Source organism: Taurulus bubalis (genome assembly GCF_910589615.1).
Source record: "Taurulus bubalis genome assembly, chromosome: 6".
Classification (NCBI taxonomy): Eukaryota; Metazoa; Chordata; class Actinopteri; order Perciformes; family Cottidae; genus Taurulus; species Taurulus bubalis.
In genome coordinates, this window is record NC_136594.1 from 17,077,823 (window position 1) to 17,095,250 (window position 17,428).

Here is a 17,428-nt window from a genome sequence, read left to right on the forward strand (position 1 = left end):
AAAAAAGGTTTTCTTTACCTTTCGTTTTCTATTTGTGACACCTGACTTGCTGCCAGAAGACAACTTTGGAAACATGAATAATTAAAATAGATGAATAACAAACAGACCAGCTCAAGCGAAAGGTGAGGACAAAGGGTTTATTTCTCTTTAAGGTCCTTTCTATAATGACACTTACAGTAATAATCTGAGCCTGTCAGTAGCAAAATCAAGCACTTTTAGTGAATGTACATTGTTTAGCTGCTGGTGTTTAGCGTTTTCGTTCAATACCAGATTGATTTCAAAATTGGGGAAAACAATTCAGAAATCGCTAATTTTGAAATTAGCTATAAAAACATGGGAAAACAAGTTGAAATACCATAGTTACCTTTTTATATTTACCAATATAACTGCATGGACTGAGAAGAGAATGCAACTTCGGGAATGGGTTCAAAATCATTGTTATTGTGCGGCAGACTAAATAATTCCATCCAGACGATTGCAGGTGACCGTAAATAAACAACGTTTTTATAGTCCTGCTGTACTATTTGTCATTAGAGAAAAGTGGGCACAAACCACCTAAATCATTCTTTTTATTATGAACCCACCTTCTCATCTGTTTTCAATTAGCTCCATCCCAAATAAAATGCAAGAATGTGGACTCAGCTTTGTAAAAAAACACCATTAAAACTGCTTAGCAAGCAGAATTTCTGACGCCTCAAAGACTTCATCCTAACTTGCAGTTTGAATATGATGACTTGAGACTTAACCCAAAAGGCGTAAGGTGACAGTTGAAACTTCAATCTATGTGCATTTGCTTAACATATGTATACATGGATACACTACCTTCACACAGAGAAGTCAATATACACCTAAACACTTGAAACAACAACCACTCACATAAGGTACTTACATTTGTTTGTATATGTTAATTGGAAGCGACACATTCACATGCATACCCAGACACATCAACAACATCACTCTTGAGGTGCTTGCATCAACACACAGACACACACACACACACACACACACACACACACACACACACTCACACACACACACACACACACACACACACACACACACACACACACACACACACACACACACACACACATTTACACAAGTTCTCTCTATTTCCTGCCCTTTGACCTATGGCCTCTCAGCTCTTAAAGTGTTTTTACATGTACAGGTTTAAGACTGGGGTTTGTCTGAAGGAAACGTTTTTTTCTCTCACAAGCCCATTTCCTGTCAATGACAGAGATTTGCAGCCCTCCATATACATGCATGTATGTATGTAATCACCCTTTCCCTGGTCTGCTCTCGCTCTTTCTTTTCCAACAGATGTATGGGTAGAAACAGCTGTAGCCAATAGATGCTTTGAGGTTTGACAGATGGAAAACATGCTTCCTTTCTCTGCTTGGCTTTACCCGCAGGACTTTACAGAACACCCACAATGCAGCGGCATGGGGGGGGGGGGGCAGTACCGGTAAGCAAACATCACAGCAACAGCAGTATCTCTACAAAATAAAAGCTACGCTGCACTCAAATACGCGATCAGTCAGTTTACCTGATGACTTGAAAACTAGTAGAACAATATTAATTAGCAGCTTGGATGATGACCAACACAAACTGCAGATCTGATCACAGCGTGTATCAATATACTGTGAGAACAACTGCTTTCCTTCATGCTGTGTTCATATTTCACATGAACACAAATCAGGATATACAATTTGTTAGTTTTATTCATTTTGTGTCAGGGTTTCATTTCTGTGCAAATAAACTAAAGGAAAGTTAACCTAAATTGCTTCCACACCAGATGCTACTTACAACATATGTTGTTCGAAAACCCGTACTTAGGGACATGAGACCTAAATGTTCCATTTAGCCATTAAATATAAAAAATAGTGTGGTTTCCCTTTTCACTTGAACTACACACCGTATGTTAATAGCACTGGAAGTCATGCATTTCCACTCATAACAAACTGGACTGAAGGAACAGCTTTCAATGCTTTGACCTATGTCGCCTCATTAGCGAACAAAGAGTCATATCATGTTACAAAATGAATAGCGTTACCTCGGAGTTCCCAGCTGCTATTCATTGTTATCCTATTACCAAAACATGTGATCCCAGACAGGGACGATGAATCGACACAAAAAGATATTTGTGTACAGTACGTTGTGGTTTCTTATAAACGTGGGTGTGGCAGGCTTTTGAGAGTGAAAACAAACTGAAGTGCACCTTTTGATGTCGGTGCAGGTGTGTCATGATGCCGTGATGAGCGTAGATGTAGTTGCATAGGTGGGTGAATGTGTTTCTGGGGCTAACCTGCAGCTGTGATCTTTTGGGTTTCCCTGTAGTGAGGCGGTCGCTCTGGCCAGGCCCAGCCGTGAGAAGGAGTGGAAGTACGTGAGCTGCGTGTCCGACAGGCTGGCAACGCCATCTGGCTCGTCGTAGACGTTCTCCCAGTACGAGTTTATGCTCTGCGTTCCCTGGGGAAACGGTCCAAACAGGTAGGCGTCCAGCTGGTTCACTATCTCCTGGTTCACGCTGGCTTCAAACTTCCTGGCAAAGAAGGTGGGCCGCACCGTTTGCTGCAGAGGTAGAGGGAAGGAAGGAGGGCAGGAAGGATGGAAGGAGGGGAACACAACAGCCAGGCAGGAAGGGAAGATACAAAGAGGAGAAGATTAGGAGATGGTGGTGTGCCAGGATGCCAGGGAAACGAATATGTATTAGATGTATGTGGTATGTGGAGAGAACGAAAGAAAGAAGGTAGAGTCGAGGTGGTGTCAGTTAGTAGATCAAATGGAAGTACATCTTTCCTATTTGGATTTGTGAATTAAATATTACATCAATTAAATCAAAATGACTCTCTCCTCAGTCTCTCTTTTTCATTCTTTTACAGATATTGTCTTTTTTATTCCACACATTCTTCCTCCTTGTTAAAACGTGGTGCTTACATTACTGACAAACAACACTTGGTCCCCAACAGTTTGGTCAGAGGTCCTGGAGTGCTATGCTAGTAGCGGTAGCCACAAGCATGGATGAAGAGCAAGCTGCAGAGGTGTGGTAAGCTTGCTTCTTTCTAACTCTACATCACTTGAGGCAATTTATCAGACTTCACACAGCTCCCTCTGGAGCCACAAAAGGTTTATTTTTTTCCACATAATAAGTAAGTTTGTACCTTCCAAGACCCATACACTGTACAATTGATCAGTTCACCTTTAAGAAAAGAGGAAAGCCTGTCTTACATGTCCTTGGAGGCACAAAATGATGTAATGACATAAGCACCAGTACTGCCCCATTCCCTTTTCTGTATTTACCCATCCATTCTTCATCTCTTTTCTCAACGGTTCCTTGAATTTGTGGCTCTGTCTGACTTCCCACACTCCACCCATGTCTTTCTCACCCTCTCTGTCCTTGCCACACTGTTGCTTATGTGGTTGATAGTGCATCATCAAATCTGTTGCCTACACAGCTTGGCCTTTTCACAAAGACATCTTTTCAGTCCCAGACACAAAACTATTTGCCGATACTGTTACTCAGCACCAAACACCTCAGTGCCACCTGAGAAAAAAAGGGAGACCTAATCAACTACACTTTTTTCTCATGCCTGAGAGATGTTGGTACATTGGATGATGCGTTAACTCTCTATGATCTGCCAAGGATATCAAATGAAACATGCAGTGGGGAGGCTTTAGCTTTTACACATGTGTTCTGACACGCCCTCGGCTCAGTCAGCTGAAAGTACTAATGTGTCACAGCCCGTCTTTCCAACACGCTTTCAAAATGCATCTCACTCTGAAACACATTACTAAAGGCACATCCCCACTCTCCATCTCCAGAACAACCCCTCCACTGGTGAGCGCTTCAAAACCACTACGCCGAGGAACTCAACAGTTTTACCTTGAATTATTCTTCTCATCCGCAAACTAAGGGGAACCAACTTAACGTGTCTGCATCTTCCCCGGTCTTAAAGTTCAAAGGGAAACTCGGATCGTGTGCTCAATGGGATATTGAGTCCTATTAATACTATAAATAAAAAAGATAATGATAAGTTAACATTGCTTCATTTAATTCACAAACAAAGAATAAAATTAGCCTGGCTTTTGGAAGGGCTGCTTTGTTCCCAAGGTTGGACTTCACTGATACCGGGGTGCCAACCAGACCCAGCGGCAGTGCCAAGGACCTCGGGTAATGTGTTGGCACTGGACTGCCAGAGACTTAGGCGAGACAGACGGCAAACGGGTCTGGCAAAGAGAGAACTGAAGTCAGCTTTGACTGGTAAGTGAAGGAGACAAAGTGAGTCAAAGCACATAAAGTGATATTTTACTGTGGCAGAGTGTTTTCACTTTGTACTGCAGCTTTTACTTTTTAGGAGCACATCGAAAGTCAAAGTGTCTTTCTCTGGGGTCCATGAGTCAGTGCCACTCATTCACTTTCCTTTTGAAAAGCAAACTAACTCTCCTCTCCCACTCATACCCAGACCAAAAGGATCTATTAACTATAAAATGTTTTCCCTCTCAGGTTCATAATAATCAAGAAATCATTTTGTGGGAACAGGCTGGATGCTGGACAAACCTTGAGGCCAGATAATTTAAAGATTGACTGCGACTGGTATCCCACGAAAAATACTATTAATTTAAATTTGTTTTATGTTCGTAGGTTAATCTGATCTCTCTGGTTGACAATAGTTGGAAGATATGGCCTTTCATCAGAGTTAAGCTCAGGGTCTGTATTTATAAAACTACTAAAAGGTAAATTAATAATAATTAGTATTAAAAAAATAATACAAGTAAAAATCCTTCACTTTATATATATATATGGGAAGGAAGGAAAGAAAGCACATATTGTGTTTTCTTTCCTTTTTCAAGGGAAAAGACACAGGGCACAATTTATTGACTATTTAACCATTGTCTTTGGTGAATAGAAAAGCTCTCATATATGTATACATATATTAAGATGTGTTTTCTTTCCTTCCTTCACATGCCTCTTTCTTCACACAGTTTCACTTGCCATTGCTGCCCAATTGTCATTGGTTGGATGCTTTCCCTGCAGCTATTTGGCTTTCTTGCTATTTGGCTTTTCTTGCTAATATTATAAAGAGATATTCAACCTGCGCCACAGGTTTATCAGGAACTTTGAGCCTGGTATTGTGCAATGAAAGAGCAATTAACTTTTTTTCTAAAAATGAAAACGTTAAAGGACACAAAACAAATTGAAAATTGTCAGTACTACCTTCAGCATTCGATTGTCCCTCCAAACCCTTCAGTATGAATTTCAAGTTAGAGAAGAAGTTGAAAAATATGAGCCTATACCTTCCAGTGCCACTAGCTCTGCTCTTGGTTTCTTGATTGATCAAAGAGGGTAGCCAAGCAAAAAGAGGTTTTCTCCACTTTAGTGTTGTGTGCTATTACTACCTGGAAGCGATGGAAGTCTGCAGGCTTGAAGTCATTCGGGGAGCATCCACACCAGTCGACGATGTGCTTGTACTGGCACTTACAGCCCAGTTTGCGGTTCCAGTTGGTGATGCGCAGGTTGTTATCCACCATGCTCTCACAGTGGGCGCTGTTCTCCAGCACCGTGTGGAAGAACGACTGGATATTGAGAAATAGGATAGGCAGTCAGAGACAGAAAGACCAAATTAGAAAATCATATACTTTTTATTTTTTACACCACTAAGTTCTCGGAGAGTAAATACAGTGCCAGCAGAAACTGGAGATTCACAGTAACTCATGATAAGCATCCAATTTCCCAAAAGAGAGCATTCAATGCTCATCAAGTCCAACGTCTACGGTTGGAAAGTCAGCCTTCACATCTTCACTTTGTGATTTCATATCCGCCTCCAACTTCATTTTTCCATGCACATCTAACACAGCGATGAAAGGCAAACAGTGAATACTGTTTCTATATGGGATGCAGCATACGTAGAAAGCAGAGCTCACTTGTCAGTCAAAGGTAAAGAAAGTGTGAAAGCGCTGTTTATGTGCGTGTGTGCGTGTGTGTTACCTCGGCTGGCAGCAGAGTGTAGGCGTAGAAGCGCTTCATGTTGATGACCAGGTCGTCCTTGGAGTTGATGACATATTCGATGAACATGCGGTTGAGAAGGAACCAGTCGGACCCGCCATCCACCGAGATGCCTTCTGGGATTTTACGGTCACCCAGCCTCCACATGTGGGTGTCGCACTCAAAGAACAGACGATCTAGACCCTGCTTACGTATAAACCTGGTGAGCACACACAAACATGTGATTATAGAACTGAATACTAAATGCAATTAAATATAACAGAATGTTTTTGTGAGACATACAGATGAAAATTAACCCTAACCCTTTAAAAACTCAATTTACATAAAAACAAGCACTTGTTTTATCTTTATTGGGACACTTGTGTATAATCAGCTGCTCATTTGTATTTCTTTACCCCATGTTTGCCTTTACTTTTTATAAACAGATTTTTTTTTAGCTGTGCTTGTCCTTGTTGACTTCAATGAGCATTCAGTAAGAAACAAACATTTGCATACATTTGCAGAGTGCTTGTAATAAAATCTGGGTGGATCTGCTCCTTCTAAATGCTTTTATTGTGTGTTAAATGTGTAACTAATAAAGTTGCTTTAAAAATAGAATCTGTAGCCAAATGTAAGTGCAGTCAGATTCCCTGACCACCGCAGTTGTCTTTTCATCAGACCTCATGCGTTTTCTATCGAGGTCAAGGGAAAAGACACAGGGCGCAATTTATTGAATAGAAAAGCTCTCACTAAAAATAGGTAATACTTTGTAATAACAGCAGGCTATGAAGCATTAGTTTAGTATGAGTAAACACTTAATTCATCATTTATAAAGCATTGTTCCACCTTTTATAAATGATGGATTCACCATTTGTAAATGAAGTATTATATAATGCTTCATAGCGTGCAGTTATTATTAAGTGTTACCTAAAAATGTACTCAGGTAGACTCAACTGCTGCCCAAAGAGATCAAGGATTATATCCTTGGCCCTCGATGACTTGAGAAATGTGTCGTTCGCAATTGTCACTACACACTTTTTTCAGCAACAAGAGGAGTGACACCTTGCATGCATAATGGACGGTGTTACTCCTGTGAACGTATCATGTGTGAGATGGAGGGAGTCAAATTCAGGTTAAACAGGTCAGACTGTTCCCTCTGTTCCCTCAACAGCGTCAAACACTGCTGATGTGTTGACCTTGTGGCTCACAGGTGCACACGTGCAAATATGGGCAGTTGACATTTTAGAAGTGCACCCATGCATTTTTCGATTAGTTGAATTTTTTTCAATTAGTTTCAGCCATCCACACATATGCATATAGCGATGGATTACCAAGATCCTTATTGTTGTTAAAAACTGAATTAAATCAGGAACAAAATAGCTTCACTCATCAAACAATACTGAATAAAAAGGCACCGTTGAGTCATGCTGACTCATCCATTCATGCTGGCAGATTTGGGGAAATTATTTTCACGTGTTTCGGGGGTATTTTTGTCCACAGTGTCGGGCGATGAATGTTTTTTCGCAGGGGTGTGATGAGGCAGAAAGTAGAGGGCGGCTGGGTAGAGGCAGAAGGAAAAGGTCGTTCTGGCAGCGACCTCGCTAGCTCACCCCACCAAGGAGGTTAATTAATGAAGCCACAGATGGGAGCTAATTGTATTATGATTCAGTGACCACGCCGTGCTGGCAGGAGTGCGCTGTGTGTGCACTTAGGTGCTGGTGTGTGTAAGTAAGAGAGACAAGCACAGAGTAAGAGAACGGTTGGAGTGTATTGGGGGGGATTAACATGAAGTTAGTAAAACGTGCATATCACCTGGCGTTGTCCCTGCCGTGGGACTTGATGAAGTTCATGTCTCTGTATTTGGACAGGAAGGCCACCAGCTGGTTGTTGGTCCTGAAATGAAAGAAAATGCCTTACTTTTGAGAGGGAACATATGGGGACAGCTAGCTGGAACATTGATTCTGCAGTACAGTACATGTTAAAAGTACAATGTGAGCTTTGGAGAGAAATTATGCAAATTGATCCATCTGTTACTGGTTGCTATGAAAAAGAAACATTGATATATGTATATTTGTAAAAAATGTAAGTTCTAATCCTGTGTCCCTGTATTAATTGCTCAGATATATGTTAAATACATGTATATGTATTTGTGTACAGTATTTGCTGTAACTTTCATTTCACTTTTAAGTCCCAGAAAATATATTTATAATTAGCTCCTGACCATGAGCGATGGGATTCTACACAAAGACACAATTATCTTCAAAAATTAAAACTGTTTTGGTTATTTCAAATAGGAGATGTCTGTATTTTTGTTTTTTTTACAGTATTTTTGCTTTTCTCACTGGTAGTGAAGCTCAGAAGGCAAAAGGTAATGTCCCATACTATCATGCACCAAGCCGGATTAAGCAACACTTGAATCAAAACGTAATGACTCCTGATAATACAGTTAAACTGAGTTTTGAGTTTTTGAGTGTTAAATAGAATAACTAAGGATTGTTTCAAACTTTGTCATAAACATTAAAGGATCCTCTCCATACATGTTTTAAGACACATAAACTACTCTGCTTGTAATATAACTTCTGTCTGATATGGTTTTTCCACAACAAAGTTCAATTAAATATTTAAAGTTCTCTTAAGACTACATTCACTCCCTGAATGGGAGGTAGGCAAATCTGCTCATGTTTTATTTCATCTGGCAGATGCGTCTGGTCCCCCTCCACTTTGGACGTTTTTCCAGCAACTTGAGATCTGACACGCAAATCCCAACTGTTCTTGAATATCGGGTGTGTTTGAGACGATGACTATAAAGACGAACATTGTGGAGCCTTTTTTGGAAATAACCAAGACAGCTGTAGCTGATGTGTAACTCTCTGTGGAAGCAGCTATCGCGTGGCCTGACATCGGCAGACGAAAATGCAATGCATTTAACTAAAGCAAATACAACATGATTCGACAGATTTGTCTGGTTCCCAGGTAAAGTAAGCGTGCGTCACATGTTTTGTTGCTCTTGTAGCTTGTAGGTCCATCCAATTGCATCCAGAGGTATTTTGGTTTGGCATTTTTTTTCGATTTGGTCTAATTTACTCATCTCCCTCATTGAAATATCCAAATATTTTTGGTTTCAAAAGTTAACTATCAGAGAGAAGATATCACCAACATGTCTATTCTGTGTGAATGTGCACTGGAGGCTTCAAATGTTCACATGGCACTAATTTGCTGACTGGAATGGGATTGGCTCCAAACTAGTCAGGCTGTCACAACATGTTAAACTCAGATTTCAGGTGAGCACAGAGAAACAGTTGAACGTAAACACAAACTCATACATACATCCTTCTGCACAGTGAATCTCAAACGACCAAGTGATACAACAATAAGCAAAACACATTTGAGTTGAGGGGGACTTTAATGATAAATACTTCACATTTAGGGCTTTAAGTCACATCTATTAAAGACTTCGGCTGCTCTAAGGGTCGGGCCCTCAGTCCCTTCACGCCAATACAACTATTAAGGATTATACAAAAGATTGTGCTGTTCTTGATTTTGATGAATGACTTCATGCTGTTCCTACATTATAGAGCAGTCTACTCCCTCATACACAGGCCAGACAGGCTAAAAGCTTTGCTCTGCAGGCTATGCCACAGTCAATGGCTCTAACATCTCATCTGTGGTGGAGCTTTTCCTGATGGCTTGGCTTGCCTTTCTAAAAGAGCGGCGAAGCCCTGGTGAAAAGCTCAAGGATCATTGGGGGGAGGGACAAGCGCATATTAATGTCATTTTCTCTTCAAGGAGCAATTTCACAGCCTGGGGGGCTTATCTTAGGAGGTCCTGAGCCATAAAGCCTAACTGATGATGTGCTGTACAGACACATGCAGTCTTCCCTGTCTCGACTACACACACACACACACACACACACACACACACACACACACACACACAGAGACATCTAGTATGCACACAGACAATGCGAAATACATGCACAGAGACACACAAATGCTTGTAGGCATGCGGCCACACACACACACAGAGCGAGGGGAATTCATGTCAAGCTCCAGATTTGCCACCTGAGTGGTCACCCCGTCCACTGGGTCTAGTTTGCTTACTGTCAGCCCTGTGGCTGCTCTGTCTCACAGTGGTATTCACACGCACACATTACTGTAACAAACACACACACACACACACACACACACACACACACACACACACACAATAAACCGCTGTGAGGTACAGATAAAATGTGCATTTTTAATATCATAGCCATTTATGTCCTTGTTTTACTTCCATGGTCTTACAGTTAAATCAATAATTTGCCTTTTTAGAACACAGATGTAACTCTAGTTGAGTGCAGGTTATGAACGCACACTCTGACAACACTAAAACAGGAGAGAAGATGAATCATGCATTTATCACCTATGTCCTGAAAAAAAAAAAAGTCAAAAAGTTTTGCAACTTAATTTTAAAAACTTGCGAGTCAAACACTTTTTCAAGCACGTTGGCTTAGTTGTAATGGGTTATAAATGGCTTTTTTCCTTTTTTCACAACAGGAAATGACACCAATCACTTATGGAACAATGCTAAAATATGAGATACAATATATACTTTTTTCTCAGAGAGACATGACAAAGTGGAAGAGATAAGAAGATATGACGCCTGCAGCCAGTTATCGTCTCACAAAGCTCAGACTTCTTAAAAGCAGCTGTAAAGTCTATAAAGAGGGCCTTTGTAGAAAAAAAGAGGTAAAAGCACGAGGCCGTGTAGATAAAAGCTGGGAAAGAGGGTTGTACTTTGACAAAGCAAGCATGTAACTCATCCTCTGGCCTCTGGACACACAGACAGACACACAGACAGGCACACATACACACACACACACACACACACACACACACACACACACACACACACACACACACACACACACACACACACACAGAGTCTCTCTGCTAGTGTGAGGGGCTCTGGGTTTGCCTTTGAGAGCCATCCATGCGGCAGGACAGACATTATCAGGGAATTAGTGGGGGAAATAATGCTCGTCTCCAATCCCACTGATAACAACAGCAGAAGTCAGGGCAATGGGGCAGGGACGCCGCAGTACGGTCAGCAAGACAAAACGGGTGCCATTTGGAAAGTCTGTGACCAAAAATATTGTACTTAAAGCTACATTAACAAAAGACGAATGCAGATTCACAACACATATTTTCAGGAGAGTAAAAGTCAGCTGAATCACAGAGTGATATTGTCGTTAATGGCATCTTTTGGATAGTAAGGTCTGGTGTGGGAGCAGTGGTTTCAAAGTTATACGACCATCCGACACGCAGGTCTGATGAAGCACGCCGGCAGCTTAACACATGGTTGCATTCGCAGGCATCTGCTTATACCAACATGTTTTTCTGCGCCGTAGTAAGTCCATAATGATAATGTAATGCTGAGGTGTTTATTTCTGAGGGAGAATGTCTCTTTCCGGCCAATTCCTTTCCCAAAGAAATCAGAGAGGATTATCAGCAACAAAACAGCTGAATGGGTTTCGGTTTCTTGCTTGAGGACACTCGAGTAGCACGGATGCTCCCTCTCACGGGTGTCTGAGCCCGGGCCTGCCACTTAAAAAGGACCACATTTGCAAGTTCAACTGAGTAAATATGCAGTGAGCAGACTTTGTCAAATGCAAGCTGTGGTTACAAATGCACTTGCTAAGCAGAGATACAAGATTGGCATTTCCATATTTCCATATTGCATGGATCCAAAACATGCAGTTCCCTCTTGTTCCTCTTCCCTAGCTGCTTATTCTCGCTCCCTCGCCACTCCCTGTCATTTCTGCCTCTCGGCTCCCTCTTTCGCTCCATCAATCGTTTCGTTTCCCAACAGATGGGGCTTAAAACCTCCACTGTCAGCCCTTTTCTCAACAACATCACCCTCATGCAAATGAGTAGGCAAAAGACGGGAAGAAAACAGTGTCTCAGTGCATGCACTCGTAAATACCTTTAATCATGCCATGACAGACATACAGACAGGAGTACAGACAGGATAAATATGCACACATGTACATGGGCAGGCGCTGAGATACACTAAACTATGCAGACATACACTCAGGCGTGCGCGCATGCACACGGACAAACAGACGGCGACGTTCATCAATATGGGGGAAAACAAGCAAACACAACTAGACAGAACCCGTCTATGAACAAGATCCAACTTTGCCCCTGCATCTTAGCTCCAGCTGTGGAGGCATCAGATCCAGCTTCTTTTTACCCAGTGGCCATTACAGCTTGTCTAAAATCAACTGGTGGACATCTGGCTACACAGAAGAGATAACTCTTGCCTTAATAGGAGGGTTTTAATTGGCTGCTACAGAGCTACATCAAAAACCCAGCAGACCCTGAACTCCCAGCAGGACCATAAACTCACATAAAAAAAAGTACTCGTCACAAAAATTCTCCGGCAGTAGGCTATTTCCATGACTTCATGTCCAATTCATGTAGACTTTGTGGCTTTTAATTACCTTTTACAGCCTCTTAAAGGAGATGTTTTGGAGTAGAGAGATTACTTTCGGACTGTACAGTACACAACCGGCCTGGGAAGTCAATATGTATTGACCCCGGCAATTCAACTGTGATCAGTTCACCATGTAACCCATTCAATGGAGTACAAGCAAGGAAGCAGGGAAGAGAAGGTGTGAACAAATAACATTTGAGAAAAGCAGAGGTTCTACTTCATTGATCTGTTTGGTTTGGAGTGACTCTTTATTTAAAGCTCACAGTTAACTGCATGAGGCCAGACCAGTTTGTATTGAATTTCTTCCACATTGGCTGAGAGCGGCCCACTATTGTTGTGCACGCCAGGTGACTGCCTTTGTCACCTATATTACTGCAGATGGTTGCACCTTCACCTCACTTTATTTCCTCCTCCCCTGCTGCCCTTTACTGAACTCGCCTTCCTATATGATGAATCTTTGTTACCTGATGGGGTAGTCGGCAGCACTGAGGTTGATGAAGAAATCCCAGCTCCAGTCCCTCATGGCCAGCAGGTCAGCCATGCTGCGAAGATACATGGTCAGCAGACTGGCACCACCCCAGATGGTGGCCATGCGCCAGGGTGTCACCCTCACATTGGAATACTGAGCGGCCAAGGAGTGCACCTGTCTGTGCAGGTAGTTAGAGCGCTAAACAAATAAAATGATCATACACTGATTATTATTGCGTCTGATACAAAGCAATTATATTTTACGTTAATGCTATTGAAAAAAAATCTATTCACACAGATTTAAAAGGCCTTGAGTGGTTCATCACGTTTGTCGGTTCTCTGTGGCTCACCTGATCAACGTGTATGTAGTAGTAGTGAGAGCTGTGGTAGATGGCTTTGAAGAGGCGGTGAAACTGTCGAGAGGCTCGTCCATGGACCACCAACACAAACGCTATTCTGACTGGTTTTGATGGAAAGCTCTCAACAGAGTCTTCATCCCACTGGACATTCACATTGGCTTTACCTGTGAGGCATAAAGACAACAATTTTGTAATGATTCCTGTAAATATATATCTTGCATTTAATTAATGCAAATGCATAATGAATATAGATAATAATATAATACAGCCATAACGCCTTGAAAAACACTGACTGTACCATGGGTCACTTCCCTTTGCTCTCCAATTTTAGGCGGCCAAATTGGTCAGGATTATGCACAAGGAAAGAAAACCATGCTACATCTAAGATATTTTCAAATAAATAAGAACAAAAAAGTCAAAATGCTCCCTCAGCCTCTGCTGTGGAACAAAAAACATAACCACAAAACCATAACTCGTTTATCCATTTTCCTATGAGATTGAGTTGGAACTATGACAATTTCGACCAGACACTACACATTGTAACTACATCCTCAATCAGATGGGAATCCTATAAGCGATTCCTCTGGGGCTTTCAGGGTGGAGCACAGTTTGACAATGTGTCATCATTCCTCTTTGGCCAAATTCCCAGAAGATGCCTTGGTTTTCACACAAATGACAACAATAAGCATGCAGGCAAGCACCGGATCGGTTGCGGCTTCCATGCCATTATCAAATTGAACAATTCCAACAGTCTCTGGAGAGTCATTGGTTTCCTCACATTGCTCCATTGGGTGGTTTTGTACCAGCCTTAACCGCTCAAAAACACTTGCACTTCAAACCTGAAGAAAAACTTCCTCGAAGCAGTTCTGTCCCACAACATTATCGCAGACATTGTTTGTTTTGAAGCCTTCACTTCTAACAACACGTGTGCATAAGCAGCTCGTACACACATATTTGTTCATATTTGCGTTTAGGAGATTAATGAATATAATTTGGGACTTCAGTTCCCAAGAGCCTGTCTGTGCTGAAGAAGAAGAGGAAGCTGAGGGAATACTGAAGTGGGGGCTGTTTTTCCCCCTTTGGTTATGTTTCCTCAAAAATGCCTCCCCTCCCCGTCTGGCCCTAAGGTTCCTGTAATTACTCAAAATTTTAGGGCAAGTTTCCGACATGTCGTCTCTATTTGAGTTGACGGGGAATGGGCAACGGAGGCCTGGTCCCTCTCGTTCAACCAACTCATTCATTCAAATTTAAGGGCTGGTGTCCGACATTTAAGGTTGACCACAAGGTTGGGGTTAATGACACACTCCCCTGGCTCCATTTGGCCCCAATTGGCTGTAGCTTCTGTGAGTCACTTCTCTCTCTCTTTCTCTCTTTCTCTCTCTCTCTTTCTCTCTCTCTCTCTCTGCATGTGTGTGCGTGTGTGTGTGACAGCTCAGGGGGGAAATCTGCTGTGGGCCATATCAGATTGAACGATAATTGGTGGCCAGCTAAGAAGGTTCACTGGTTTGCTTTGCACACGGATAATTGGCCAGTCACTTCACAAAGCACTTCGAGAGTGTGTGCTATGCTAGCTAGCTGAACTAATGAGCACTGCTGTGTGTGTGTGTGTGTGTATATGTGTGTGAAAGAGAACTTAAATGTAACAGTTTTGTCGAGCATGTGGGGTTATCTTTAAATGTGCTTCATGTGTAGTATTTTTGGAGCAGACTGCACCTTTTTCTGAAAGAAAAAACAGAGCCCTCCTCTTGTACTCATTACTCGTCATCATCCTTCCCTTCGCCATCAATCTTTTAAACTACCTTTCCCTCATCTGCTATCACCCTACCCTCTTCCTCCATCATCTTGCATAACTTCGAGCTCTTACCCAGCCCCCATCTTGACGGCTCATATGGGAGGTTAGAACAGGAGCTGAGCTGGTATATTCCAAAGGGCTTGTACCAAATTAAATGTGAAAATGCCCTGGGAATATTTGTTTGCTCCTATAAACCATCCACAAAACTAGTCTAGCTGTCAAATAAATCATATCGATGGGTTCCATTTCGATGAATGCAATAACAAATTTCATTTTATTTTCTTTAAACCTGTAATGACAGGCCACTCGGGGGCCGAGCAAACACAACCCTGAACACAACACTGACATTAAGTTGATATTGTAAACTGTTGGCTATAAACACACATGCCTCACAACATGTGAAGAACTAGCATGTTTTAATCAAGCTGCTCAACCCACCAAGTAACAATCAAACAAGCATCCTCTGCTACCTGACCTGAGCAGGCAACAATCATATCACCAGCGAAGACAATTAGCGAACAAGAAGCAGGTCTCCAACAACCTGCTGATACTCTCAGATCTCTTTATCTGCAAAATGCTCCATTAGGTTCACTGGAATCATATTGTGATTACATCATATATTGAAATACACAATTACATTATTTAAATTGATTATAACAAGCACATGATACTGATTTACAAAAAAGAGAATATCATTTGAATCACGCTTTACATTACCACTGAGTTCACGATCAACAAACTGAACTCAAACTGGCAATCCAAGAATACAATAGCGCATACAGCTCATAATAATGGTGCATAAAACTGTGCAAAGGTACATTTAGATCCCAAATATTAAAATACATTTATCATAAATACATTGTCAGTAGTTTTTCCCCAACAGCAGTGTGTGGTATTGTCTTCATTCATACATACATACATTTAGCTTTAATGTTCAACTCCTGCAAGAATTCTGCTTGAGGCAATACCTCAGTGTGGTGAAATCAAATTATTGTTTTAATCTGATTGCTCTTTTTTTGTGTGCATGCCTGTAAACTTCGGTGCATCTTTATACTTTTCATCTATCAAGAATTTAATTCACACAGGAGTATACAAAATAGGCTTTACCATGTGGCAACTACTCATTTATGGAATTAGAAGAAAACATGCTATATCTCGATAAACATATAGATAGAAAATAATGATGTAAGGATAGAAGACATCGCCCAGCTCTACTATGAGAGTAGTGAGAGTGAACCAAATCAATGAGCTCAAAGAAACCAACCCGACACTCATAGAGCTGAGGGGAACTTCAGAACTGAGTTATTATTTTGGTTTGTCACTATGAGCAATGGCATTCACATCATTATTTGATTGATTGTTATAAATATATTGATTATAGCAGCTTTAAGCATGATTTATACAAACATCTTTTTCAGTACAAGGCCATTAGGTAAAGCTACACGCTGGAGCAACACAGCCCAGTTAGATTTGTCAAGTTAGCATATGGAGCAAAAGAGATTGAACATGTTCCTCCTGTATTTAATGATGCTAATGCCAGAGCTATCACAACAGCTTATGTAGCCAGGGCCTCAAGGACAGCATACCCATCAAATCAAATTGGCCAATTTTCTGCTAACAAGGTTAGGACTTGAATTGGGATGGGGAACAGAGGAGGGAAGGGAGAGATAACACATTGGAAGGCAGCAGGCGGAGAGTCAGAAAGAAAAGTGATTTAATTTAGCTGTCGTGTTGTTACAGCCCGGCCACCAGGGGAAGGCCCTTTTCAATTTCTTTGTCTCCTTTGATCAAACTGTCAGTTCGAGTGGGGCGGTGAGTTGCTGTGTGAGATGACAGGAGCTTAGGCACGGACAAATGGTACTCCTCTTCTTGGGAAGTGGAATGTAGAAAAGTTGCTAAATCACGGTGCCTCCTCGAGTCCTAAAAGCATGAGCGAGGTCTAGGAAGGTATCTGACGAGAACAGGCAGGATGTGTAATGGCTTTCTCCTCCTCCCCTGCTGTCCACACTGCATCCAGTCCACTCCTATGTGTGTAAATGCATCTGTGTGTATGTGCTGTTCATTTCAACATGGTTACTGATGCGCGCTGCCCACCGATGGCGGCAGCCGCAACAGATTATGTTTACAGAATCCACAAATAGACTGCAGTTGTCCATAAATTCAAAGAGTTTGTGTGTGTCTGCTTGACAAAAAGAAAGGAGAACTTGTGTCAGTCAGTTGCTGCCAGCTTGACAAAACAAATGAAAATTGGAAACCAATTTGGAGAGAATGCAAGCAGCATCCCCATTTTCTCCAACAATTTACTTCACCAATTATATATCAGCAAAAAAACAACATTTCTTG

General features: G+C 41.7%; 1 protein-coding gene across 1 annotated transcript in view; it reads right to left on the reverse strand.

Annotated features, from left to right (window-relative positions):
- Positions 1-17,428, reverse strand: part of xylt1 (xylosyltransferase I) — a gene marked incomplete at both ends in the record, with an annotated part of 72,310 nt that overhangs the window by 13,156 nt on the left and 41,726 nt on the right. Inside the window, 6 exons of the mRNA XM_079219796.1 lie at positions 2,306-2,571; positions 5,398-5,574; positions 5,987-6,203; positions 7,796-7,876; positions 12,931-13,133; positions 13,285-13,457. Of these exons, the coding sequence (XP_079075922.1) occupies positions 2,306-2,571; positions 5,398-5,574; positions 5,987-6,203; positions 7,796-7,876; positions 12,931-13,133; positions 13,285-13,457 (1,117 nt within the window). The remainder of the gene's footprint in view (positions 1-2,305; positions 2,572-5,397; positions 5,575-5,986; positions 6,204-7,795; positions 7,877-12,930; positions 13,134-13,284; positions 13,458-17,428) is intronic.